Source organism: Aethalodelphis obliquidens, unplaced genomic scaffold, assembly GCF_003676395.1.
Source record: "Aethalodelphis obliquidens isolate GAN/ISIS:26980383/991018 unplaced genomic scaffold, ASM367639v1 scaffold90, whole genome shotgun sequence".
In the NCBI taxonomy this organism is placed as follows: domain Eukaryota; kingdom Metazoa; phylum Chordata; class Mammalia; order Artiodactyla; family Delphinidae; genus Aethalodelphis; species Aethalodelphis obliquidens.
The window spans coordinates 2330545-2355493 of record NW_020838034.1 but is presented as its reverse complement, the minus strand read 5'-3'; the positions used below and the strand labels follow the sequence as shown (position 1 = coordinate 2355493).

The window sequence follows — 24949 nt, the reverse complement described above, 5'->3', positions numbered from 1 at the left end:
GGTCCTAGTGTGCAAGCCCACGCTGGAGCAGCTCCCAGTAACTGGCCTGCAGCGCCACCTCGTGGCCAAAGTTCAAAGGTGCTTTTCCTCCACCTGTCCCTGGAGCTCCTCAGGATCCAGGCAAGCAGGCCACTTTCCCAACCAGCAAGCCTCCTGGGCACCTCTGACATCAATCTCCAGTCCTCTCCCTTTGCACGAGCCTCACTCATCCTTCAGGGACTCCAGATCCAGGAAGCCTCTCCTGGTCCAACTTCAGTGATCACTCTCTCCTCGGCCTCCAGACTACTCACTGGGTATCACTGTTCACTTCTGGGGTCCTAGGCTCCGGAGTCAAACAGATCTGTCTTTGAACACTGGAGTGTCCATTTACCAGCTGTGTGACCTGAGCAAGTTACTTAACCTCTCTGAGCCTTAGGTCCCTGAGGTTAAGCAGAGATGGCAATTCCAGCCTCACAGAGTTGTAAGAGGATTAAATGAGATCAAGTCTGTAAACACCAAGAAGAGAGCCTGGAAATAAGGAAACTCAGGAATTGGAAAGTCCCTCTTCCCACCCCTCTCTCTCTAACTTCCTCTTCCCTTTCCTGAAAAAGGAAGCATGATGGAACAAAAGGCACAAGAGAGTCATAGGACCTGAGTTCTCTGGGCCTCAATCTTCCTCTCTGTAAAACAAGGTCATTAGATAACTGGTGAATCTATTCATTCATTCATTTAGTTTCTAGTCCACCTATGACATTCTATACAGTCTTTTATATCCATTAATTCACCTGTGCCAGATTGTGTCTTATGCTTCAGTATCCCCTGTTAGTATCCAGTACAGTGCCTGGCACAGAGAGGGCACTGGAAAAATCCCTCCCCAACAACCTAGCAAGGGCATGTTTACTGCCTCCTTCTCCCTGCCCCAAGAGAACACCCAGCCCTGCCTGGCACCAGGTGCCCCTCCCCCTCCCTTGCCTCAGCCCGAAACCAGAGCTGGCGCCACTGGGTGAGGAATCTGGGGACCAACTGTCACAGCTCTGGTATCACTTGCCTCCCGGACACCTGGGTCCGGCCCTGAATCCCAGAGGGGCCCTGCCAGCCAGCTGTCCTGGGGGACCCTAGTTCTGCCCCAGCCCCTCGGAGCTGCTCTCCCTAGGGAAATCAGAGAGTGCAGGGGACCTGCTAGGGGGAGTGCTGGAGTGGTCCCAGGGGAGGAGCAGAGACAGACCTGTCTGTCCAGGTCCAAAGCCCTTGGAGATTGGGCCCACAACAGTGGAAGGACCCAGAGAGACCTCCTCTCTTCTCCAATCTCTGTAGGCCTCCAAGTACCAAAGACTGTTTTGCCCTCACGTTTAATCCTGTTTGTCCGTGTTCTCTGGGTCATGTAGGCTAGTTTCTGTGTCTTGCTGAGGGCAGAGATCAAGTCTGTTACTTCTTTTGTGTGTCCTAGAGAATTTTACCCAATACATTCTCACTGATTGAAATTAATGAGTTGAGGGGAATTCCCTGGTGGTCCAGTGGTTAACTCTGTGTTCTCACTGCCTCACTGCCAATGGCCTGGGTTCAATCCCTGGTCGGGGAACTAAGATCCTACAAGCCGTGTGGTGTGGCCGGAAAGAAAGAAAGAAAGAAAAGAAAGAAAGAAAGGGAGAGAGGGAGAGAAAGAAAGAAAGAAAGAAAGAGAGAGAGAGAGAGAGAGAGAGAGAGAAAGAAAGAAAGAAAGAAAGAAAGAAAGAAAGAAAGAAAGAAAGAAAGAAAGAAAGAGAAAGGGAGAGAGAGAGAGGGAGAGAAAGAAAGAAAGAAAGAGAGGAAGAAAGAAAGAAAGAAAGGAGGGAAGGAGGGAAGGAAGCAAGGAAGAAAGAAGGAAAGAAATTAATGAGTTGAGTGTATTCCAGCAACAGAGAGAAAACTGGCTGCACTCTCAGCAGGACGAATGGTGTTTAGATCACAAGGTAGACTTCCCATAGGGAGGGGTATTAAGAAAAGAAAACATAAACCCCATAAAGTACAGGACAGGAGGCCTAGCTGATTAAGACAGATGGAGAAGGCATCCCGAGAGGAGTAGGGAGATGCATGAGATAACCTCTATAAGGGCCAGCCAGCTTGCTAGGGCAACCTTGATGGTAGCCTCCTGTGTCTGCCTCCCTCCCTGGGGGCTCTGAGAATAGGGCAGAGGAGGGGCAGGTGTTAGGTTTGTGCCCCATCCCTTGGTACGACAGCAATAATAGGTGCCCAGGTTTGCTGGAAGAAGAAAAGGGACACAGCTCCACACACAGATAAGCACAGTCTGGATCACCCATCCCACTCCTGTCTTTCAGCCTCCACTTGAGTTCTGGGCCATCCCACTCTCAACTGGGTCACCTTTCCTGCCTTGCAGCCAGACCTGTGTACACACACACACACACACACACACACACACAGATACACCTGCACATAGACACACACGCTCATACAGCCAACTCAACGACTCCACAGGGTCCTTTGTTCCTCAGGCCTGAGGCTGTGTGTGTGCTAGAGACATATAGAGTTCACCTGCACTCCAGTGCTCAACAGGAATTATTTTTGGATTTATCTGCTGTTTGTTTGGGATGATCTTATTTCTGCAAGTCTAGATCTAGAACTATCTTCAAATGACTCACAGTGGGTCAGGACCTCCTCCAGTGCCTGGCACATCCTAAGAGCTCAATAGGAAGTAGTTAGCTGAATGAATTAATTAAAATTAATTAATGAAGACCACAGTCTAGGTAAAGTCAATTGCCAGGGGAGAGCAACCAGGGCCCCCAAACTAACATTGATTGAACACCTTAAATGAGCCAGGCACTGTGCTAGGAACTTGGCTTATTATTTCCATTTGAGAGATGAGGAAATCGAGGCTCAGCAGTAATTGACTGCTCAAGGGGCAGAATTAACACCCAGCATGTTTGGCTCCAGAGGTCCGCTCCTTCCTCCTACATCACGAAGCTTGGAATGCACAGTTACACTCACTACACCCTTACTGAGCTTCTGCTCTGGGCAGGGCCGTGTGCTAGGTACTGGGGGACTAGGGTAGGAGACAATGACAAAGATGAGACACACAGGGCTTCCCTGGTGGCGCAGTGGTTGAGAGTCCGCCTGCCGATGCAGGGGACACGGGTTCGTGCCCTGGTCCGGGAAGATCCCACATGCCGCGGAGCAGCTGGGCCCGTGAGCCATGGCCACTGAGCCTGTGTGTCCGGAGCCTGTGCTCCACAACGGTGAGAGGCCCGCGTACAGCAAAAAAAAAAAAAAAAAAAAAAAAGATGAGACACACAGTCCTGTCCTCCAAGGTCCTGAAGGGGAGAGATATGCCACCTACACACCTTGCTGGTCATGGGCAGAGTGAGGGCTGGGGTGGGGCGGGCATAGCTACCTAGTTCCAAGCAAAATTGTTTAAGTAAGGCCTTCAGCCCTCATGGGCCTAATTCTAGAATGGGCAGGCGGGGGAGAGAGGAAAAGGAGGGCCCCTGGACAGAAACTCAGCTTGGCCAACACAAATGTCAGTGGAGGAGGGGAGTCCCCTGAACAAAGGAGGGCACCAGCCTCTGGGAGTGAGGGAAGGACTCATCAAAACCCCTCCCGAGGGAATTCCCTGGCAGTCCAGTGGTTAGGACTCGAGCTTTCACTGCCAAGGGCATGGGTTCAATCCCTGGCCAGGGAACTAAGATCCTACAGCCAAAAAAAAAAAAAAAACCTCCTGAGAACCTGGCTCCTCAAGGTGCCCATCGCCAGGCTCTGCTGCCACTGGGCACTCTGGCAGGCCCCCTGTGGGTGGATGTACCCCGCACAATCTGCAGGCACATGCCTCTATGTGCACAGCCAAGCCCCAGACCTAAGTGCGCTCACACACACGTCCTGCCCTCCAGGTGCCAGGTTCACGTTTGCCTCTCTCACCTTGGCTATTTGGAGTCAGTGGGAGCCTGAGGGTGGACCCATGGTACATGAACACACCCAAGGGGGCTGATTAGTCCTTGTTGGATCAGTGAGCGGGGGTCCAGCAGGGACTGCCCCTTCCCCTACCCTGCCCCTTAGTCTGTCCCTTCCCATTCAGCAGCTGTCCCCTCCCCACTCGCACACACTTGTTTCTGTCCTTTGTTTTCCTCCCTGGACAAACCCCCAAGGCTTCTTTGGTCATTAACCTCCTGCTTTAATTAGCTTAGTGGGGAGGAAAGTGGGAAGCAGGGCAAATTCAGGAGTGAGTGTCTAGAGGGAATCTCATTTCAGAGGGGACAGGAAGGCTCAGACCGGCTGGTGACAGAAAGGCCTGGCACACAATCAGTCCTATGCAACCGTTTGCGATTTCTGTTCATGTGAAAAACAGTCACCTGGTCCACAGAGTAGGACGCTTTCCCTGGTTCCCCCAATCCAAGCCTGGTTCCCCCAATCCAAGTTCCTGGGGCAGAAGGAGAGGGGACAAGAGCAGGAAACAGCCACTCCCACAGGGCTATGTCTCTCCAATTCTTCCTCGCCCACTCTTGCTTAGAGGCGGGAGCACCCAATCCAAGAAGGTCTGTTGTTAACTTTATGTTAAATCCTCGATCCAGAGGGCACCCCTTCTCCAATTCCCGGGGCTTCCGGGGTTTCTCAGTCATGGCTCCCCTTCCCTGCATCTTCTGCCAGGCAAAGAAGCAAGAGCCCCGCAGTGTGCCAACCCCCAACCCCTCCTGTGATCCTCCACGCTGGCTCCCACCCTCCCATTGGTGTGCAAATTTACTCTCTCCAAGAATCAATTTAGGGAACTGGGCTTGCAGCTCAGCCCTCACGGCCTCACAGTGCCTGGTCTATGAGGTCATCTCCTCTGTTCCCCTGCCTCCAAGCAGGACTTTACCTCACAAACTAGTTCAGATTTTTGGTTTCCAAGGCACTCCAGAAAAGGACACCTTACCACTGTAGCTCACCCACCCATTCTTATAAAACTTTTGGGAAGTTCTTAAAAGTCTGACCTCAAGCCCTCAAGCTGCAGTGCCATCCCTTCTCCTACTGGGAAAGACCCAGGCATAAAAAGGGTAACAAAAGAAATGTTGAAGCTATGGGGTAAGGGGAGAAAAGATTGCATTACACTCCAACTTCCACAAACTCCCCTAAAAGTGCCCAACTGTCCGATTCATGCCTTAAAAACTGATTTTTACTTTCACCAAATTTCCAGAGTCAAAGGAGCTGAATTAATGGGTTTTCAGTGGGGGAGAGGTGGGATGATGGTGAAGGCTAAAGAACAGATCACCCGCAAGCTACATATATGGCCCAGGCCTGAAGAAGTCTGGGTTTCCATTCCATCCAGTCTCTCTTTCCTCCTTCTGTCGCACCCAAAGCTCCTGGCTCTCACCCGAAACTGTTAAGTCACATCATGCCTTTAAGACTTCCCTTGCCTCCTCACTCTCTGTCCCCCCACTTCTCTCCTCTCCCTCCACCCCTTCATCCTCCTCACTTCATCTCTCCACAGCCCTCCCAGCTCCCCTCTACTGATCAGAAGGATGTTAACTAACTCACCTCCCAGTCGGTGCCTCTCAGATCTCCGAGACTGGGGGAGCGGGAGAGGACGAGGGGGGATGGCTTGCCGCTTGGAGATGAGGGGACCCCGTCTTTTACCAAGGGGTCCCACCCTCCAAGCCGGCACCCCATCCCGGCCCCCCCAGCGCGCCCAGCCGTGTTCTCCCCGCATCGCGGCTGCGGGCTTTGTCTGCTCTGCGGAGAACCTCTCCCCGCGGCCCAGAGCCGGGATCGACTCTGGGAGAGCGGGAGGGGGGAGCTGAGAGCGGAGAGGGAGCGCGGCAGGGAGGGGGAAGAGGGGAGAGAGAGCGAGAGCGAGAGAGAGAGCGAGCGACAGAAAGCCGCAGTGACCCAGCCGGGACCGCTCCCCGCCCTCTCGCCCCCCCCCTCATTACCATAAGAAAAAGGGACCAAAGACCTGCCCGGATCGGGAAGGAGCCCGTCTTGGGAGGGGGGCACATTCCATTAGCCTTTTTTCAACACGTTCTGTTTCTGTACACTGACTCCTCTCCCGGTGCCCGCCTCTTGGAAAAATGAGGGACCTTGACTTCCATCCCACCCCCAGCTTCGCCTCCCAGCCGCGAGTAAAGACCGAAGGCACATCCATATCTTCCTCGGGTCAAGGAATTCGTCCCCGCGTCCCCGAGGGCGGGAAACTACAACTCCCGGCATGCCCCGGGCGCCCCCGGCGCGCCCCCCTCCCGTCAGTTCCATGCTGCTCCATCCAGTTCATTTAAAACAAAAGAGTTTGAGCGCTGGAAGGGGCTGGGCTCTATTGGGGGCCACTGAGCGCCGCTCCTGGACTGGGGCTCGGTGCGGGAGCCTAAGGGGGGCGTCTGGACGGTGGGGTCTAGAGACTCCCGGGACCGAGGCGGGAGGGGTGGGGGCAGAAATCCCGCAGCCCCCCGCCCCCCGTCACCCCCGGAGAGGAGAGGAGATCTGCTTTCTTGGCTTTGCTTCTTTTTCCCCCCACCCCCACCCTGGGGGCTGGGGCGAGGGGAGTCGGGTTACAGGGTGTTTGGGGAGGGGGGCTTAGGGGGAGGGTCTATCTTTCTATCTCGCTTTCTTCCCCCCTCCCCAGTTCTTTGTTCCCCCCTCCCCACACACCCCCCTCCTCTCCTCTCCCCTCCCCTCCTCTCTCCTCTTTTCCCTTCCACCACCTCTCTCTCTCTCTCTCTCTCTCCCTCTCTCTCTCTCCCCCAGCTTTTGTTTCGCCATGCCTAGTCTAGTGGTATCTGGAATAATGGAAAGAAATGGGGGCTTTGGAGAACTAGGATGTTTCGGGGGAAGCGCTAAGGACCGAGGGCTGCTGGAAGACGAGCGCGCCCTTCAGCTGGCTCTCGATCAACTCTGCCTCCTGGGTTTGGGGGAGCCCCCCGCCCCCACGGCGGGCGAGGACGGGGGAGGTGGGGGGGGCGGCGCCCCCGCGCAGCCGGCCGCCCCCCCGCAGCCGGCCCCGCCGCCGCCGCCCGCGGCGCCCCCGGCCGCCCCGACGGCGGCCCCCGCGGCGCAGACGCCCCAACCCCCCACCGCCCCCAAAGGGGCCAGCGACGCCAAGCTCTGCGCTCTCTACAAAGAGGCCGAGCTGCGCCTGAAGGGCAGCAGCAACACCACCGAGTGTGTACCCGTGCCCACCTCCGAGCACGTGGCCGAGATCGTGGGCAGGCAAGGTAAGCGGGCGCCGGGACCGCGGAGAGGGATTGGAGTGGGGGGCACCCCATCCCTACCACGGAAAGTTCATTTCCTCCCTTCTTGCCCGCCTCTGGCTCTGTCCCTTCCCCACAAAGGGGGACCCGCCCCCTACCCTGATTTCCAAGTGCCACAAAGTTCCCTGCTACCCCCACCCCCCCAGTTGGGACTGTTCTCCAGATCCTTCCTCCCCCAGGGCTCTGCCCTTAGACAAAGAAATATCCTCTCGTGGAGAGAGGGAAAAGGGAGGGGGATCGGTCTTCCAATCCGGGGAGGCTGTCCGGAGGGGGTGTCCACTCGTAGACAGAAAAACTGGTGGAATGTGCAAAGAGTTACTCAGAAGCCCCAACTCCGGCATTTGCTAGTGGTTTTGGGGAGGGGGCACCCCTGGGACCCCCAACCGCCTGGAGTTACAGACTTTGGGGGAGACCTGGCCTGGGAAGCTAGACTGAGTATCTATCTCTTTGTTGGGCTGAGTGTAGGAATGGAAGGGGGTGTGGCTCATGGGAGGGTCCCAGCCTGGGGGTGAGGTGGGAAAGGGGGGCTGCTGGGAGGAGGGAGTGCTGTGGTCACCCACACACCAAAGTTGAATGGTCTGTGGGGTTTTGGAAGGGGCGCCTCCAATGAAGTGCCACGTCCTGGTGTGGACCTCTCCTCCTCCCTCTCAGGCTTTTGTTCTGGGCTGGCCACGGCCAGGGGCCAGAGGCCTGGAGAGGGTTCTCTGGTAGTGAGAGAGTAGGACGGAGTGGGTGAGGGCATGCTGGGGGGTAAGAAACCTTCACCTGGAGATTTGGTGGAGGGCATGTGTCTGGGTGTGTTGTTGGGGGGAGGGGGGTGTGGGTGTAGAATTAATCCAGTGTAGTATGTCTGATACCACACCCTCCTCCGCTCCAGCATCCCTGGGCGGGTGGGGGTGGGAGTGTTGGTGAGGGTCCAGATTGAGCAGACGGGATCCTGGGGACCCTTCCCTCTCCCAGTTTCCCAAAGGGGAGTTGGGGGGTGGGATTTGGAAATTGCAAGGGGGCTGGGCTGGGGAGGTGTGGGGTGGGGGAGGAGCAGGGGAGGAGCTGTCCCACAGTGGGGAACAATAGAGGAGCTGCATTCCGGCTGGGAGTGAGGGAGGAGGCCGGCTGCTGGCCGGGGAAGAGGGGAGGCAAGCCAGGAGGGCCCCTACTCCACATCTCACCTCATCTACCAGAAGTGTGGGGGGTTGGGGGGATTTTGCAGGGAGATCCAGAATGGAGGAGGGGAAGATGCCACTCCCAGGCATAGCCCTCATCCTCCTGGGCACTCCATCTCTTGAGATTTCTGGTTTTAAAAGTTGAATTTCCTCTTGTTGCCAGAAACTAGGGACCCAGAGCCCTGGAATTGGGTGGGGACACTGATATCTTTTCTTGGGTGCGGGGGTGGTCTTGGGAGGCCCCGGAATTTCATAGAGTCATTCTTTCCTCTTCTGCCTCCGCATCAGATGGGCCTGTCTCTCATAAAAGTAGGGGGATTTCTCCTATTCAGAGAAGATAGGCCTCTCCCTCATTCCTTTAGTAAATGGAAGTCCTTTCTCTTGTCTAACCTCCCTCCTCCTGCTGCAGTGTCAGTGCTCCTCTATTTGACCTCTAGGAAGGTGAAGCCAACTGGGTCTTCCCTTCAAGAGATGCTTCTTCAGGGTTGCGAAACCCAGGACGAGGTCCACCACCAGTTCTGCACCTCCAGGCCTCTAGCTTTTCTCCTTAGTTTTATACCCGGCCTGTCCTCCTCACCCTAACTCCAGTCCCTAAAGGCACCTAGCTCTCGCGTAAGTTTATGGGCTCAAAACTTAGAGCCAGAACCCCGATGCCTATCAGATGCCGTGCGATTAGAAGTTGTAGGAGAAGGGGCTTCACTGTTCCTTAACCCTCCATGCCTCACAAATAGAGCAGTCATTTACTGACATTAGAGCAGCAAGGATGTGGGCTGGACAACAGGTAGGACTTCTCAGCTGCCAAGAGGTCTGAAGACAAAAAGGGAGGAGCAAATTCTCCTTCCTGAGGTCTCTTGAAGGTGAGGAGAGCTGCCCCCAACCCACTCTCTCCTCCCACATGCCAATCTGGAGAAGAAGCCATCTGGAGTGGAGGAAGGAGAGGGAAAAAAAGATGAGCTCACCCCAGGCCTGTGGTTGGAGGGTTGGGGCAGAATCGGAAAACTAGGACCACTGGCGTTGGTTGGGGAGCGAGGAAGGGAATGGTGAATGTGTATCTGGAGAGGGGTGTGAACGTGTCTAAATGTGAATGGAGACCAAAGTTGTGGGCAGGTGTGTATAGGAATGTGCTGCTTGTGTGCTGGGAATGATGGGGATGGAAGAGTGGGACGGATGAAAGGTTGAAACGCAGGGAATCTGTGTGTATGGGAGAGAGGGGTATGTGAAAGTGTACATTAGGTTTGCACCACAAGTATCACTTAGATAAAGGCACACTGCATCACGGCTCCTAGGTCCGTGTGTGTGTGCGCACGCGCAAACTCACACACGTAGCATGTGTGCTTCGAGAAAGCATGTGAGTCTCTGAGGTTCTGTGTGAAGCTAGGGGCAGGGAGAGGGAAGTGGGAGAGGAGGAGAGAGGCTTGTTCAGTCAGCCATCAAGGTCTGCCACCTTTAAACTGCAGTGTGGCCACCCCAGCCTCCCTCACTTTTCTCTTTCCCCTTCTCCCTCTTTGTCTCTCTTTGTCTGGGCCTTTCTCATTTCTCTTTCTGCCTCTCTCCCCAACCTCTTACCTTGAACCCACTCCTTCAAAGCAAGAGTACAGGTCCAGAACACCTTCTTCCCCACCCTACTCAGCTCCCAGCCCATCTTGGCTCTCCTGCCCCCAGGGGACAGGGTGGCAGGAGTGTCCATGGGGTCAGGCACCACACATCATTATCCTCCTTTCCCTCTTGAAACTCTGATTCTCAGACCCTTCCCAGTCTCCCACACTCCACTAGTTGCTGAAAACTTGCTATGAATTTGGGACCCACTGAGAGACACTCATGGTGGAAGGCATGGGAGCAGCTGGGGGTCAGTGGTCCCAGAGTAGACTGGAGGACACTTTTAAGGCATGGAGATCAAGTAAGGAGTAGATTGTGGGTTGCTGGGTCCATTGCAGTTCTGAGGAAAGATCAAGATCAGTGACAGATCGGAGATTGCAGTTGCAGGGCAGGGTGGGGTGATTAAGTGATTTGGAAGTTTGAGTAGCCAGAAATCAGTAGAGAAATTGTGGGAATGACTCGTGGTTGGAGAGGAGTTAGTGAGTAGGTTTGAGGTTAGCACCTCGTCTGGAGGGTCAGTGATTTTTTCAGGATTTCAAAGAGTGCGTGAATTTGGAGGTCCTGAATGGAATTCAAGGGAATGTTGGGACATTTGACGATCTGTGGTTGATAGAGACGTTGGGTAGGTTTAAGATACGATGAGTGAATTGTTCCGGTTAGGGTGGATTGGGGGGGCGGGGTTCAAAGGGTAGACAGAGGCTCCTGGGGGGCTGAGTATCTGAGCAGGAGCAGGAGCTTGTTGGACTCAGCACAAACCTTCTTGCCCGGTGAGTTTCTTTCTCTCTCTTCCCTTCCCAACCTATCCCAGGCTGCAAGATTAAGGCTCTGAGGGCCAAGACCAACACCTACATCAAGACGCCGGTGCGAGGCGAGGAGCCAGTGTTCATGGTGACCGGGCGGCGGGAGGACGTGGCCACAGCCCGACGCGAAATCATCTCAGCAGCTGAGCACTTCTCCATGATCCGGGCCTCCCGCAACAAGTCGGGCGCCGCCTTTGGCGTGGCGCCTGCTCTGCCCGGCCAAGTGACTATTCGTGTGCGGGTGCCCTACCGCGTGGTGGGGCTGGTGGTGGGCCCCAAGGGGGCAACCATCAAACGCATCCAGCAGCAGACCAACACGTACATTATCACGCCAAGCCGGGACCGAGACCCGGTGTTCGAGATCACCGGTGCTCCGGGCAACGTGGAGCGTGCGCGCGAGGAGATCGAGACGCACATCGCGGTCCGCACGGGCAAGATCCTCGAGTACAACAATGAAAACGACTTCCTGGCTGGGAGCCCCGACGCCGCGCTTGATAGCCGCTACTCCGAGGCCTGGCGGGTGCACCCGCCTGGCTGCAAGCCCCTCTCCACCTTCAGGCAGAACAGTCTGGGCTGCATCGGCGAGTGTGGAGTGGACTCTGGTTTTGAGGCCCCGCGCCTGGGCGAGCAGGGAGGGGACTTTGGCTACGGCGGGTACCTGTTTCCCGGCTACGGCGTGGGCAAGCAGGACGTGTATTACGGGGTGGCGGAGACTAGCCCCCCTCTCTGGGCGGGCCAGGAGAACGCCACGCCCACCTCGGTGCTCTTCTCTTCCGCCTCTTCCTCCTCCTCCTCTTCCGCCAAGGCCCGCGCCGGGCCCCCGGGCGCGCACCGCTCTCCTGCCGCCTCTGCGGGGCCTGAGCTGGCAGGACTCCCGAGACGCCCGCCGGGAGAGCCGCTCCAGGGCTTCTCTAAACTTGGTGGGGGCGGCCTGCGGAGCCCCGGCGGCGGGCGGGATTGCATGGTGTGCTTCGAGAGTGAGGTGACTGCCGCACTCGTGCCCTGCGGACACAACCTCTTCTGCATGGAGTGTGCAGTACGCATCTGCGAGAGGACGGACCCGGAGTGTCCCGTCTGCCACATCACAGCCACGCAAGCCATCCGAATATTTTCCTAAGCCCCCTGCCCCTTGCCTCCTGGGGCCACCTCCCAGGGGCCCTTCTTGGAGCTGTGTTCCACTAGGGCCTTTTGGAAATCAGTGATTTGAGGGGCAAGGTGCTTAGAGATACTCGCTCTCTGGGGAGGGGGGAGGGGAGGCGATGGTGGTTGAAGGGTGGACCACTTTCAGAGCCTCTGGTCACCCTGTCCTGGAAAGGTTGGGAGGGGGCCAGGCCGGAAATTTTACTAGAGTTACAACTCTGATACCTCAACACACCCTTCAGTCTGGAAGCAGCTAAGAGAAACTTTTGTTTTGCCAGAGGTGGCCGCGAAGGTATCCTGACCCCCTCTCCACCTACCCTTGTGTGTGTCACACTACCCTTTCCTCTGTGGAGGGGATGGGGAAAGGGAGAGGGAGAATTACCATCTGTATCTAGAGGTGCTCTAACGATCCCCAAGCCCTCTGGTCCTGATCTCTGACCTCCAACCACGACCCTTTAGACCCTCCACCGCCATATCCTGTTTGGGAATCTGTTCCTGGGTTTCCAGCAGTATAAGGGGGTTGGGGCCCTTTCGGAAGTCGGGATAGATTTTCTAAGGGGGAAGGGGAGGAAGTATGTCGACCAATAAAGGGCTCAGAACTCATCTATCCCCACAATGCTGGGCTAGAGGAATCTGGAGAGGGGGTGCCCCTCTCTGCCCCTTGCAGCTTTTCCCTCCACTCTCTCCTCCCCATCTTTCTTCCCTTTGGGTTTTCCTCACTCCTTTGTTCTCTCCCCCAACTCTCCTCTTTGCTTCCCCTTGCTGGCTGTCACAACCAGCCCTGTCTTGCTCTTTCTCTTTCTTCCCTTCTCCCCCCTCCCTCCTGCTCCTTCCAGCCCAGCTTTGGGGACACCATCCCCCTGGGGAGAAGTAGGGGGAAGAACAATTTGATGGTCCCCCCTAATTCCTCTTCTGGCATCCGGAGGCCCTCTCTCCTACTCCTCCAAAGAAACACCTCAAATTCTTGATGGAATGTATCCCCGTTCTCAGTGAAAATTTGAGGAGGGGACCAATACTGGGTTACATAAAGGGTCAAACCTCCACCTTTATCATCTTGGGGCATTACATTTAGGGAACAGTACTTGGGCTGGATTTTCTGGTGGTGGGAGGGGAGAGCCAGGGTAGTGTGTCTGCAGTTTTGAGCAGGAAAGGGCCTGAGGCCATAGGAGAGGCTGCTGGGGGGAGGGGCTGCTCCTCCTCCCCTGCAGTGCCCCACTCCATGCGCCCCTCTCTGGACCTGACCTGAACCCTTATTAGCACGCTAATCATGAAGTCTGTGTCTCACTCATTGTGGTTGAGGAGAGAGACCAGGCCTTCAGACAGGGGTCAGTCCAGAGCCAAGCAGGATTGGGGTATAGAAGGGCCTGTTCTGAGAATCATGTATGATTTTAGGCCTTGTACCCCCTTTGCTGCTTCCCTACTGCTCATCTGGGGCAGCCACCAGCCTCCCGCCCTCCTGGGTTCCGCTGGCCGGGCCAGGAGAGGATGGGGGATGGGAGTCCCAGGGGGGTCCTAGGAGATTCTTGTATATAGTAGGGTGGGACTCTTCTAAGTGATCTCTGAGCACTTAAGCTCTGGAGTCCCATTCTTCCTGGATGGAGAGGGGGTGCAGGGATGGGGGTACAGAGGGGATTTCCTCCTCTCCTTCCTCCTGTTGTGAATTAACTCACCTCTCCTCAGCCTTCCCCTCCAGACCACCAGCCAGGGAGGGGAGCGGAAGGAGGTCACAGCCAGGAACACTGGCCTGTGACAACTTCCCTCCTTCCCGCCAATGTGAGCCATCCTGAGATGTCTGTACAATAGAAACCAAACCAAATGGGCACCCCTCGGTCGCCGAGGGGGGGTGGGGAGGGGGGTGGGAAGATGGGATGTCTGTCTGTCGATCCCCCTCCCCCTCTCCACTCTACCCACAAAGGCAGAAGACTGTTACACTAGGGGGCTCGGAAAATTCAATCCCACTCTTACTAATTGAGCCAAACCTAGAAACAAACGCAAAACACATAGTGAGAGACAAGATAGAGGAGAGAAAGAGAGCGTGAGAGGGAGCGAGATAGGTGACCAACACAGAGGAGAGAAAACAAAAATAGCAAAAAAAAAAAAAAAAAAAAAAAAAAAGCAGTTCTTTATAATTTAATATTCTATTTTAATAAAGGCGTTTATTACCGTATAAATGTAGCAAAGAACCTGGGCTAATATGAAAAAAAAGACTTTTTATTAGGTAATTTATTATATGAAAAGGATATTTTATTTTATGATAAAGTGATCCTTAAAAAAAATAAAAAAACTTTAGAAGGTTTAGAATATATGTAGGGAGAGAAGAAAAAAAATACATTTGTATTCAGAGTTAAATCTTAAAAAAGTGTTTTTAATATATGTTCGGGTTTACGTTCCTTTTTCCCCCCACTTTTTTTTTGGGGAGGAATGTCATTTGCTTTTCCGGGGGAGCATCCTGGGATGGATGGTGGAGACAGGGGCTAGGGGAACTTGGTCCCTCGGGGGCCCTGCAAGTAGATTGGATTTCACTCCCGGGGCTCCCTCTCCCCTCTACCCCTCCCCCTCGGGGGAGCCGGCAGAGCCAAACAAAGAAAGGGATTAAGGAGAAAGGAAGAAGCTGGAGGACTGAGGACTGAGGATCCTGGGGTGTCCCCCCCTTCCCCTGCCCTGTCCCAGGGGCGAGTGAGAAGGGGAAGTCCAGAACTGAGGCCTAGCAGGCCTACGGGAACCCTCAGAGAGGTGTGAGATTTAAGAGAAATAGTTTTTTTTGTTTGTTTGTTTTTTTAACCAAAAATGAGAGAGAGAAGAAAAAGAAAGAAACCGAGGGGTTTAAAAGAAAAGAATACTACAAAATAATAATTATAATAATAATAATAATTCAAATTTATTTCATATAATCCTAGAGAAAAAGAGAAAGAATTACTAGTTACTTAGTAGATGATATTCAGATAGCTTAAAGGTTAGTAGCATTGAGGGCCCCTGGGTCCAGTAGAATGTATAAAAGTCATAACGAAAAGGAAAATAGAGGAGGGAAGTGGCTGAGTCCACCCTAAGCCGCTCCATCTTCAGATATCAGGGTGGGAGCAGGTTGCTAGGTAAGGTTAGGAGCTTCCTTCCAGTCTGCTGGGGTTGATTCTGAGAATCCTTGGATTTTTAAATTATAGGACAAATAGATAAGGGGCTCAGTTCCCAGGGTCTTTGAAAGGATGAACAGTGGTCATTTCAACCAGAGGAGGGCTGGGCTAGGGACAGCAGAGGAGGGAGAGCACATTCACCTGCACCCCAGTACCTGAGGGCCTGGCCATCCTGGCCTTCCCTGTCTGTTGGGCAGCCCTTACTCCGAATATGTCCTCTTGGGGTTCTCTGGGAGGATGGAGACTGCCCAGCTCCAACCCTCCTGAGGCAACTTCTCCCGGGCCTAACTGAGGAAGTCCTTCTTGAAGTATAACCTCAATCCACTCCACCTCAGGTTGATTCAAGAGCCTGGTAGGTCATTTCACCAACAGACACACATGCACATGCTTCCTTCTCAGAGCTTCAAGGGGACTGAGGGGGTGGTCTGTCCCCCTTCCTTGTTCCCACCCAATATTCTACTTAGCTTCTGACCTCCATGGCAGCAGGTGGAGGAACCAACTCGATAATCGTTCTCCTTTAAAGCTGCACTGTGCTTTACAGGTTTGCAAAAGTGCTTTATTATCTCATAGAAGTTAGATTCCAAGAAGGACTTCCCACCCACTGGGGTAGAGCAGAGATGCTGCCCTTAAAGGCCTGGGAGAACTGGTCCCCAAGGGTACAAAGGCAGGGGGAGGGCAGCAGCGACTTTGGGTGACCCTGACCCTAATGCTCTGTTCTAGTCCACCTCCATCTGTAAGTGTTCAGGTAGGGGTCGTCCACTGTGCCCTGCCCCAGGGCACATCGCCCTCCCCACAGAAAACTGGGGAGCTTGGCTTTCGCTTGTGAGAAATCAACTTGTTTTTTAAGCACTTGCCTTCTACCAACCCCAGCTTGCAGTCAGGTCGGGCCCCTCCCTCCTATCCAAGGGGGTGTGGAGGCCCCTTGGTTCTTGGCAAGAAGAGCCTGTTCCATGACACCAATGACTCATGGCCCTCCCTGGCCCTAGACCCCAAACACACATCTCCCTCTCCCCAGTTTACTCTTCTCACCCCACCTAGGGACAGATATCCCCCCTGCTCTTTTTGTCCTAGAAACCCCGCTAGTTTGGGAAGGTAGCGTCTGGGGTGGGGAGGGCTTCCCCTTCCCCGCGCGAGGGTACGGGTGGGGTAGGGTGGGTGGGGGGAGACAGCCCTGGGGCAGGGGGAGTGGTCTCTCCACTGTAGAAAGTAGAATAGGATTGTGGTCAGACTTAATTTGAGGCATCTAGTGAAGAAACGTTACAAATCCACCAAGGAAAAACGTTTCAAAAGCAAAATAAAGGCGGGAAAAAAACGGACCCATGAATAATCAAGTCAAAGTGATGTTGCACAAAACACAGAGAAACCAAGAAGGGGGAGGGTTAATGTATTAAATGTGCTATTAAGAACTTAATTTTATTAAAAGTATTATTACTTAAGGCTCTGGCCTCTTTTCTCTGCATGCGAGTCTGAACCACCTTGGGGTGAGTGGGGTTTTCTCTGGTGTGATTCTGGGCGACCCTGCTCACCTTGCAGGAAGTGGACGGCTCCTGTCTGCTCTCCACAGTTCCCTACTTGCGTCTCCAAGTGCTCAACCTCTCTTTTTTTCTCGCCTTCCGTTCCTTGGGGGTGCCAGCAGACCTCCTTCCACTCTGCCCTGCAGAACAGGGGAAGGCGAGGCTGGGTGACCTCGACGCTCCCCGGACAGCCAGCTCGTGGACTCGATGGAGAAGGGGCAGAGAGCTGAGAGCCCAGCACTCCCCACTCATCCCCACCAGGTTCAATCCATCCCTACACACCACACCCCCTCTTCGGGGTCAGGCAGAAACCTGGAAGGAACACTTAGACCTGCCACCTCCCAGGCTTAAAACCCCTTCCCCAGCACACACAGACAGGGCCAGCCCTGACTCCCGCCTCCTCCCCTCACCCCTGGCATTGGAGTGCCCTCAGTTCTTGGCACCAGGGCCCTGGGCACCAGATGGTACCCGCCGATGGTTTCCTTTTGTCTTGCCTTCCAGATACCCCCTCTCTGCCATGCTGTCCTCCCTCCCCTACCTGCCCTGGGGGTTGGCAGAGGGAAGGGCGGGCCCCTCCCACCCCCTTGGCACTGTCCCTGGACTCCAGAGGCAGCTGGCCCTGGGGGGCAGTGTATGGTGGGGAGGATGGAGGGAGGGGGAGGGGGAGGGGAACTGGGCCAGAGATGAAGGGGAGGCACAAGGAAGCAGCAGGATGTCCAGGTCTTGATACAAAACACAGCTTTATTGGGGGGCCCTATTCTGTGAGGGGGTGACCGATAATAGAGATATGTGGGGAGGAGGGGCAGCGCATGAAGACCTTAGAGCTCTGCGGGGCTGCGAACAGGGACCGGCCACTCTGACATCTGGAACCACAGGACAGGGAAAGCTCCTGGATCTGGGGTGGGAATGGGGGACACCAGAGCGCCAGCAGGGGCAGGTCAGAGGCTGATGCAACAGGCCCTCTTCTCACCAGGGCCCGGCTCACTGCCCAGGGTGAGGGCATTGGTCCGGGTGCTGTTCTGCCTCTGCTTGGACACCTTGGCGAAGATCTCTGTGAGGGCAGAGGGCAGTGGTCAGGTCAGATGAAGATTTAGAGCCCGCCCTCCGCATACACACTGCACATGCCCCTTTCTGAACACCGGGGGTTCTGCTAGAAGGAAGAGGAGTTTGGGCACCTGGGTCCCTTCTACTTACGTGGGTGGAGAAGGGCTAAGACTCAGCTCCCTGGTAAGTGTGGCCTTCTGCTTATTTCCCTAAGCTCCAGCTGAGGGGGTGGGGGGCATACTAGGGAGGCTCTAAGAAGGCTGGGGGTCGACAGAGGGGCTGAGGAATCAGCTGGGGCGGGCGAGGGCTGGGTGTCTGCGTTCCTCACACTGTCCACAGAGGCTCACGGATGGGATGGGGTGCCTGCCGAATGGCAGGGGCTCTACCTTTGAGGACAGTCTCAAAGGCCAGCTCAACGTTGGTGGAATCCAGGGCCGAGGTCTCCAAGAATAGCAGCCCATTGTTTTCTGACAGGAAAGGAAGCACACCATTAGCTGTGGAGGGCCAACGCGATAATAATAATATTTACTTCATGTTTACCATGTACATTTGCTATGCACTAAACCCTTGGCATGTGTAGCTCATATAAAACTTAAAACAACCTGTGAGGTAGGTTTGAATACTAACCCTTTCTTATAGAAGAGGAAACTGAAGCCCAGAAGCAGAGAGAATGAATAAAGAACTTGCTTGGTGTCCCACAGCTAGTCATTGGCCAAGAGATGTGAAGCTGGGCCATGGGACTCCACAGCCTACACCCTTAACCACTGTATCTTGTTGCCTCTAAACCCCAGAAAGCCTGGGGAAAGTGTGACTGCAGGTGGTCAAGGGGAGCCCACCTGCTACACTTAAGATCTCTGAGCATCGCAGGGTGGGCTGTCCTAAAACCAACTATGAATAATTGCCCATAAAGACAATCTCAGGGCAAGTGGTGGGACATAAAGAGGGACACGGGGTCACAGAGGGGAGGGTCTAGGAGATTCTGAGGAAGATGAGATAGAGGTAGGGGATCCTGCGGAGGACGTCCAGGCCGGAGCCCTACGGTGGGAACAGGGGCTGGGGAGGTGGGATCTGGGATTGCATCGGCAGGGCTGGAGGGGTCAGGCTGGGTCACGGTGGGCTCTCACCAGCGAACATGCGGGCCTCGTCAGTAGGCACCTCTCGGGCCTGGCTGAGGTCACTCTTGTTACCAACGAGCATGACGACGATCGTGGCCTCGGCGTGGTCGTAGAGCTCCTTCAGCCAGCGCTCCACCACGGCATAGGTCTGGTGCTTGGTTAGGTCAAACACCAGTAGGGCCCCCACCGCACCACGATAGTACCTGGGTGGGGGGTAGTGGGGTGGACAGAGGCAAGGTCAGGGCCATCAGGCCCAGCCTCAGAGCAGAGCCCTCAAGCCAAAAGCCAGAGATGAGTACCAGAGATGGGGAAATATGAAAACTAGAGTCCAGAGACCCAAACCGCACAGGGCAGCCCAAAGCTCCCATGTCCGAAGCTGAGCACCCTCCAGGAATACTGGTCTTGGAGCCTCCGAAGACTCACCTCCCTTCTCCAAAACCACTGGCTCCCTCCTCCTTCCTAGCCCTTCTGCTTCTCCAGGTCTTTTTTTCTGATTTTAGCCCCTGCTATTCACCAATGTATACCAGGGCTCTGGTCAAGACAGCCTCCTAGATGTCCCACCTCTAAGATCTTGACCCACAGTGTCTTCTCTCTCATGGCCGTCTTTCTAGGACTAGCTAAATCTCCCCTATCATCTGAGGCATCCTTGCAAGCACCCAGTCTCACTCTTGGAGTTAGATGGAGCTTCTTCAGACTGGCGGTATCTAATTACTCCCATGTCATTGAAGAGTCAACTGAGGCTCATAAGAGTCAGGTGACCAGGACTTCCCTGGTGGCGCAGTGGTTAAGTATCCGCCTGCCAATGCAGGGGACATGGGTTTGAGCCCTGGTCTGGGAAGATCCCACATGCTGCGGATCAACTAAGCCCGTGCGCCACAGCTACTGAGCCTGCGCTCTAGAGCCCGTGAGCCGCAACTACTGAAGCCCTCGCGCCTAGAGCCCGTGCTCCTCAACAAAAGAAGCCACCGCAATGAGAAGCCCGCGTACCGCAATGAAGTGTAGCCCCCGCTCACTGCAACTAGAGAAAGCCCGTGTGCAGCAACGAAGATCCAGCACAGCCAAAAATAAATAAATAAAATAAACGTTTTAAAAAAAGAGTCAGGTGACCAGCGCAAGAGTAATGGGTATGTATAAACAAAGCCCCTGACTCCTGTGCTGTCCCCCACTACACACACACACACACACACACACGCACACACACACCACCTTTGGCCTAACACTGACTGGGAGACACTCTGTGTCTGGTGTCAGGAGACCTACGTTCCTCTATGTCCTCTGAGTCTTTGTAAAATGCAGCTGAGGGGTCCAGCCCTTCACCTTGTGGTTAGACAGTGAAGGCTGCCAAGTGCAAAGCACTGTGCAGAAGTGAGGGGGTGCTCTTGACCGCGGAACCTGCCCCCATCCCAGCTGCACCCTGATTTCATCTGCTTGAGACTCAAACTTCTCGTATTTAAAGAGGAATTAATGATAGCACCCTACTCCTGTGGTACTTTGAGGATTACATAAAATGCCCAATGTAAAGTGCCTTGTACCTTCCTGGGCACATAGCAAAGACTTAAGTAAGTGGTGGCGATGACCCTTGTGTTTAGGTCCAGCAGTCAGTATCACCGCAGCCTGTCTCAGACTGTTCGTAGCTCACAGTACTCACGTCTCCTGACTCGGGCGCAGTGGCCTGTGGTCCCATTCAGGGAACTTGCTGCTGAGGGTCCTTGCCTCCTTCTCCTCCTCCACCTCTCCTCCAGAGGTGTGCCCTGACTTCCCCAGCACCCCCGCGCCCCAGGAGACCCCCAACCCCAGCTCACGCCGAGGTGATGGCTCGATACCGCTCCAGGCCAGCCGTGTCCCAGATCTGAGCCTTGACAGCGGCGGTGCCCAGCATGACAGTGCGGGTGGAGAACTCAACCCCGATGGTGGTACGGCTGTCGTGGCTGAACTCATTGCGAGTGAATCGGGATAGCAGATTGGTCTTCCCCACGCCTGACTCGCCGATCAGCACCACTGAAGGAGTGGAGAGATAAGGGCTGAGCTTGGAGGGTCTGCCCATCCGAAAAGGGGAGCTGAGCTCAGAAAACTGAGGAGGGAGCCAGGTCTCCTGGCAGAGGCTAGGGTCTGCAACTCTACATGAATGCATCCATCGGCGGGGGCGGGGCAGAAGGGCTGAGAGTTTGAAACAGGCCGTTTAAGAGTTCTAGGCCTGGTGTGTTGTGACGTGGCTGCAGAGTCGACCTGCGAATATGGTGATAGAGTGACGTCTATGGGCTGTTTGTGGGTATTGGCATTCAGGGCTGTGAGGAAGGAGGGAGGGTAGGGGCCTGGGGGGAGGTTGCACATTTCTGGGTGGGGGAGTATGAGAACATTGTGCGTGTTTCTATGTATACGAGCTGGAAGGACAAGTGGGAGGTTTGTGTGTCTCTGCGTGGGGAGCAGAGGTGTGAACAGAAGCGTGGGTGAGGAGAAAGTTTGGCAGGTGACACGTCTGTAGGTGGGGGAAAGGTATGGATGTATGTGTACAAGAAGTTGGGATCCAGTTGTCCCCAAGAAGGGGCAGTCTTGTATGGTTAAGACCGTGGGACTGGGTGTGGGACCAGTTATGTGTGTCCTTCAGCAAGCTATTATCCTCTCTGACCTTTTTCTTATGAAAAAGTGGTAATAACAATAGCATCTATCTTACGGATTGTTGCAAGAAGTAAACGAGATATTGCCCAGGATATAGTGAGTGTGCAAAACTGTTACTGTCGTTACTGTTGTTGGTAGAACAGTGCTTTTACCTTTAGGTTTCCAGGGACAAGGAGCCACCAGCGGGGCCGTGAAGAGCGTTTAGGCTGGAGGGCAGCACCCAGGGCCCAGCCTTACCCACCATGGGTGAGTTGGGACCGGGGTTAGAATGTGGGGCTGCTGTAAGTACAGCTCATAATCACACTGGCCCTGAGCTACCCAGGGCGGTTCTGGAAAGGCAGGCAGGCACCCCAGGACTGGACACCACATATGCTGGGCGCTGGTCCCCACTCAGCCTCTGACTAGCTGTGTGACCCTGAACAAGTGGCTCACCTTTTCTGGGTCTCAGTTTCCCTGTTTATAAAACCTTTAAAGGCCCCCTCCAACTTAAAAAATTCCCTATTTGTTTAGTGCAGGAAAGAGCTGGGAGCTATATGGGTGTGTGTGGATAAGAGGTTGTGTGGACGTGTGTGTGTGTGTGTGTGTGTGTGTGTGTTTGTGTGTCCTGCCTCTCCCCTACTGGGAACCTCATCCCCATCTCATCCCTCCCAGTGGGTGTGCTCTGAGCCCTATCCTCTGGCCCAAAAGGGGCTCAGGGCAAGGGCTTTGGAGTCAGACAGACTTGGCTTTGAGTACTGACTTAGTGACCTTTTGTAAGCTATTTGCTCTGTGTCTCATCCTCATCTGTAAAATGGAGATGCTAATGGTTAACATTTATTGAGCGCCTACTGTGTGCCAGGCACCATCCTGAAGGCTTTACACATATTAACTCATTTAATCCTCACAACAATGCCATAAGGCAAGTACCATTATTAGTATCACCCCATTTTTACAGGGGGGTTAAATGATTTGCACAAGATGGCACAGCTAGTGTGGTAAACACGAGCTGTGCTGCTCAGATGAGCCTTCTAGGAAGGACTTGCCCCCAGCCGCAGGCAGTGCAGTCAGCACACAGCCTTCAGCTGTTGGCTCCTTCAGCATCTGCTTCTGATGCAGAGGGTAGCCTCACCTGAGGTCATACCTTTCCTGGGCAGTCTGCACGCAGCGCCCGAGCAAGGCGAGGGGAACCCAGAGCTGCCTGCCCTCGGCCAAGGCTTTGTGATCTTGCCTTGTAGTGTGACTTCTCCCTCTGCCCAATCCTGCGTCCTGCCTCTTCCTTTCACTGCTGTTGGGCCACAATAAACATCTTACGCCCCAAACTTCTCAGTGTCTGCTTCTAGTGACCCCAACCTGTAATAACTCGTAAACGGCCGGGCTGAGATCTGAACTCATGCTTTCAAAATGAAAGACAATTTTGGGGTTGTTATGGTGATTAATGAGCCACTGGCTGGCACATAGCAAGGGTTCAATAAACGATAGGAGTAGTATTGCCCCAGTCTACTGCTAACCCTTACTCTGTCTCCCTTCCTGGGAAAGATGCTGGGAGTACAGGTTCCCCAAAACCCTGGTCGACTGAGAGTCCCAGCTCAAGTGAGGGCGGGGCCGAGGCTGGGAGAGGCAGTGGGGTGGGGTGGCTGGAGAGGGAACCATAGGGCAGCCAGTCCACCCTGCCCTGAAGGAGGTGTGCAGGTGGGGGTGGGGAACACTAGACTGACCAAACACAGGGGCGAGATAAAGGAGCAGGAAAGATACATGCGGGCTTCCAGGGACAGCCAAGTTGAACCCAGCTGCTGGTATTTGAGCCCAAGGGGCAGACAGACAAAGCCATGGTGCTGGGGGTCCTCCAGGTTCTGTTAGACCCTTCTCCCAATCATTACATCTTCCCTATGGCTTTCTCCAGCGCTACGACGGGATAGATCTATCCTATCTCTCCTTTCCTGTACAGTTGCCTAGAAAGGTGACTTTCTTCCTCTTAAGTCGGCTTGTTTCCCCTTCTTCTCAGGAGGGAATCCTCCATCTCTGGTGCTGCAGTGGCTGAATATTCCTAGGGGTTTGGGCTTCCATTAGGAACAGGGCAGAGGAGCCTAACTTGGTACCATTAAGGGGTGATCAGCATTATTTACTAGAGCATTCTGGCAGCGCCAGTAAACAGACCCTCCCCCACTCCTTAGGCTTTCTTTCTTATCCAAAGGAATGATGAGCCCTAGGAGGTAGGTCCTGCTAAGTGATTAAAAAGCAGGAAGGGGCCTCTGGCTCTGTTGTGCTCTTCCTGGGTCTCTCTCAGGCGTTCCTCTTTCTCTACGGACCCCGACTCACCCTTGAAGACAAAGTTATAATCTTCCTCGTTTCTGTTCCCCATCTTGGCTCCACATGGAGGGCACAAGTGTCTTCGAGGCCAGAGGTGACGGGTCTGTGCGTTGGTTCAATGCCGTCAACCCTCAGCTCTCAAGAGACCTGGATCCGGCCTTCCTCTCATCGGGAGTAAAGAGACTTCTGCAGCCAGAGGGATCGAGGGCCGGCTTCAGGCTAGCCAGGGCCTAGGGGGGCTCAGCTCTGGCAGGTGGCGGTGCTGTAAGGAAGCTGAGAGGACGGAAGCTGAGAACAGGAACAGTGAGCGGCTGGAGACCTGGGGCCCAGGTGGGTGGAGAGACAATGACGTCAGACAGGTTAGACAGGTTGGGTGTCTGCTCTCAGCCTGGGCTCCTGCAAGCAGGCAGCAGGCAGGCTCAAGGGAGTGACAATGGAGGCAGCTGGGACAGGGACAGGACCTTCACAGAACCAGCTGAGAGGACAGAATTCGCGGTGCTAGGTTCCTGGGACCTGTGGCAATGGGGGGCCCAGCCACCAGTGAGTAATAGTCCCTTGGGGAGCAGGAAGCTACTCGGCCTGCCGCTTTTCCGCAGAGCCTGTGGTGAGGGGTAACTGGGGGCACAAGAGGAAGGGCTGTCGTGAGGAGGGGCTGGGGTCACCCTGCTGCAGCGCAGAGCTCTGGGAGGTGCATCTTAGATATAGCAACTTCTGCCGCTCCCTGACAGCCCAGGGCCTGGGATGGGCAGTTCCTCATCCTGGGTGGAGCTGGAACTTGCAACCTACCTGCTTGCCTGGGATGGGTCCCTTCCTACAGCACTAGGAAAGGGGCTGGTAGCTCCCCATCCAGCCTTGTTCTAAGGACGCTGGATAGGGGGAGACCTGGGGCAGAAACAGCAGATGAGGTGAGGGGTCTGAGTGCAGTGACAGGACTTCTGGATTTTTTCTACTCCTTCCCCAGGACCTGAGGCTTCAGAGAGAAGCCCTCCTGTCTGCAAAGGGCTTCCTGATCTGGAGAAGGTCTGTGTGAGCTTGTGAATGCCTGGAGAAGAGGGAAGGGGTGGCCCTTGTAGGCCGCTAGGGGGCACTCTCCCAACCAAGAGTAGAAAAGGTGTCCCCCAAGGGACTTCAGGACTGAAGGACACTGAACTCCCACGCCCTGTTTTCTCTCTGTCCAACATGACCCCCACCAGCCCCTTGTTCCTCTCAGCTCACTCCCAAGGTTTTTTGTTTTGTTTTGTTTTGTTTGCGGTATGCAGGCCTCTCCCGTTGCGGAGCACAGGCTCCAGACGCGCAGGCTCAGCGGCCATGGCTCACAGGCCTAGCCGCTCCACGGCATGTGGGATCTTCCCGGACCAGGGCA

At 54.8% G+C, this 24949-nt stretch overlaps 2 protein-coding genes across 2 annotated transcripts; one reads left to right on the top strand and one right to left on the bottom strand.

Annotated features, from left to right (window-relative positions):
- The first annotated feature begins 5479 nt into the window (after window positions 1–5479).
- MEX3A (mex-3 RNA binding family member A) lies at window positions 5480–13112 on the top strand. The gene is made up of 2 exons (XM_027095404.1): window positions 5480–7148; window positions 10752–13112. The coding sequence occupies exons 1-2, from the start codon at window positions 6695–6697 to the stop codon at window positions 11858–11860; spliced, it is 1563 nt and encodes a 520-aa protein (XP_026951205.1). The 5' UTR covers window positions 5480–6694; the 3' UTR covers window positions 11861–13112.
- A 4134-nt stretch (window positions 13113–17246) lies between these two features.
- RAB25 (RAB25, member RAS oncogene family) lies at window positions 17247–23885 on the bottom strand. Its single transcript, XM_027095405.1, has 5 exons — window positions 23596–23885; window positions 20487–20682; window positions 18694–18887; window positions 17956–18036; window positions 17247–17576 (listed from the first exon to the last, which is right to left on the bottom strand). Exons 1-5 carry the CDS (start codon window positions 23636–23638, stop codon window positions 17464–17466), a joined length of 627 nt encoding a protein of 208 aa, XP_026951206.1. The 5' UTR covers window positions 23639–23885; the 3' UTR covers window positions 17247–17463.
- Window positions 23886–24949: the final 1064 nt, after the last annotated feature.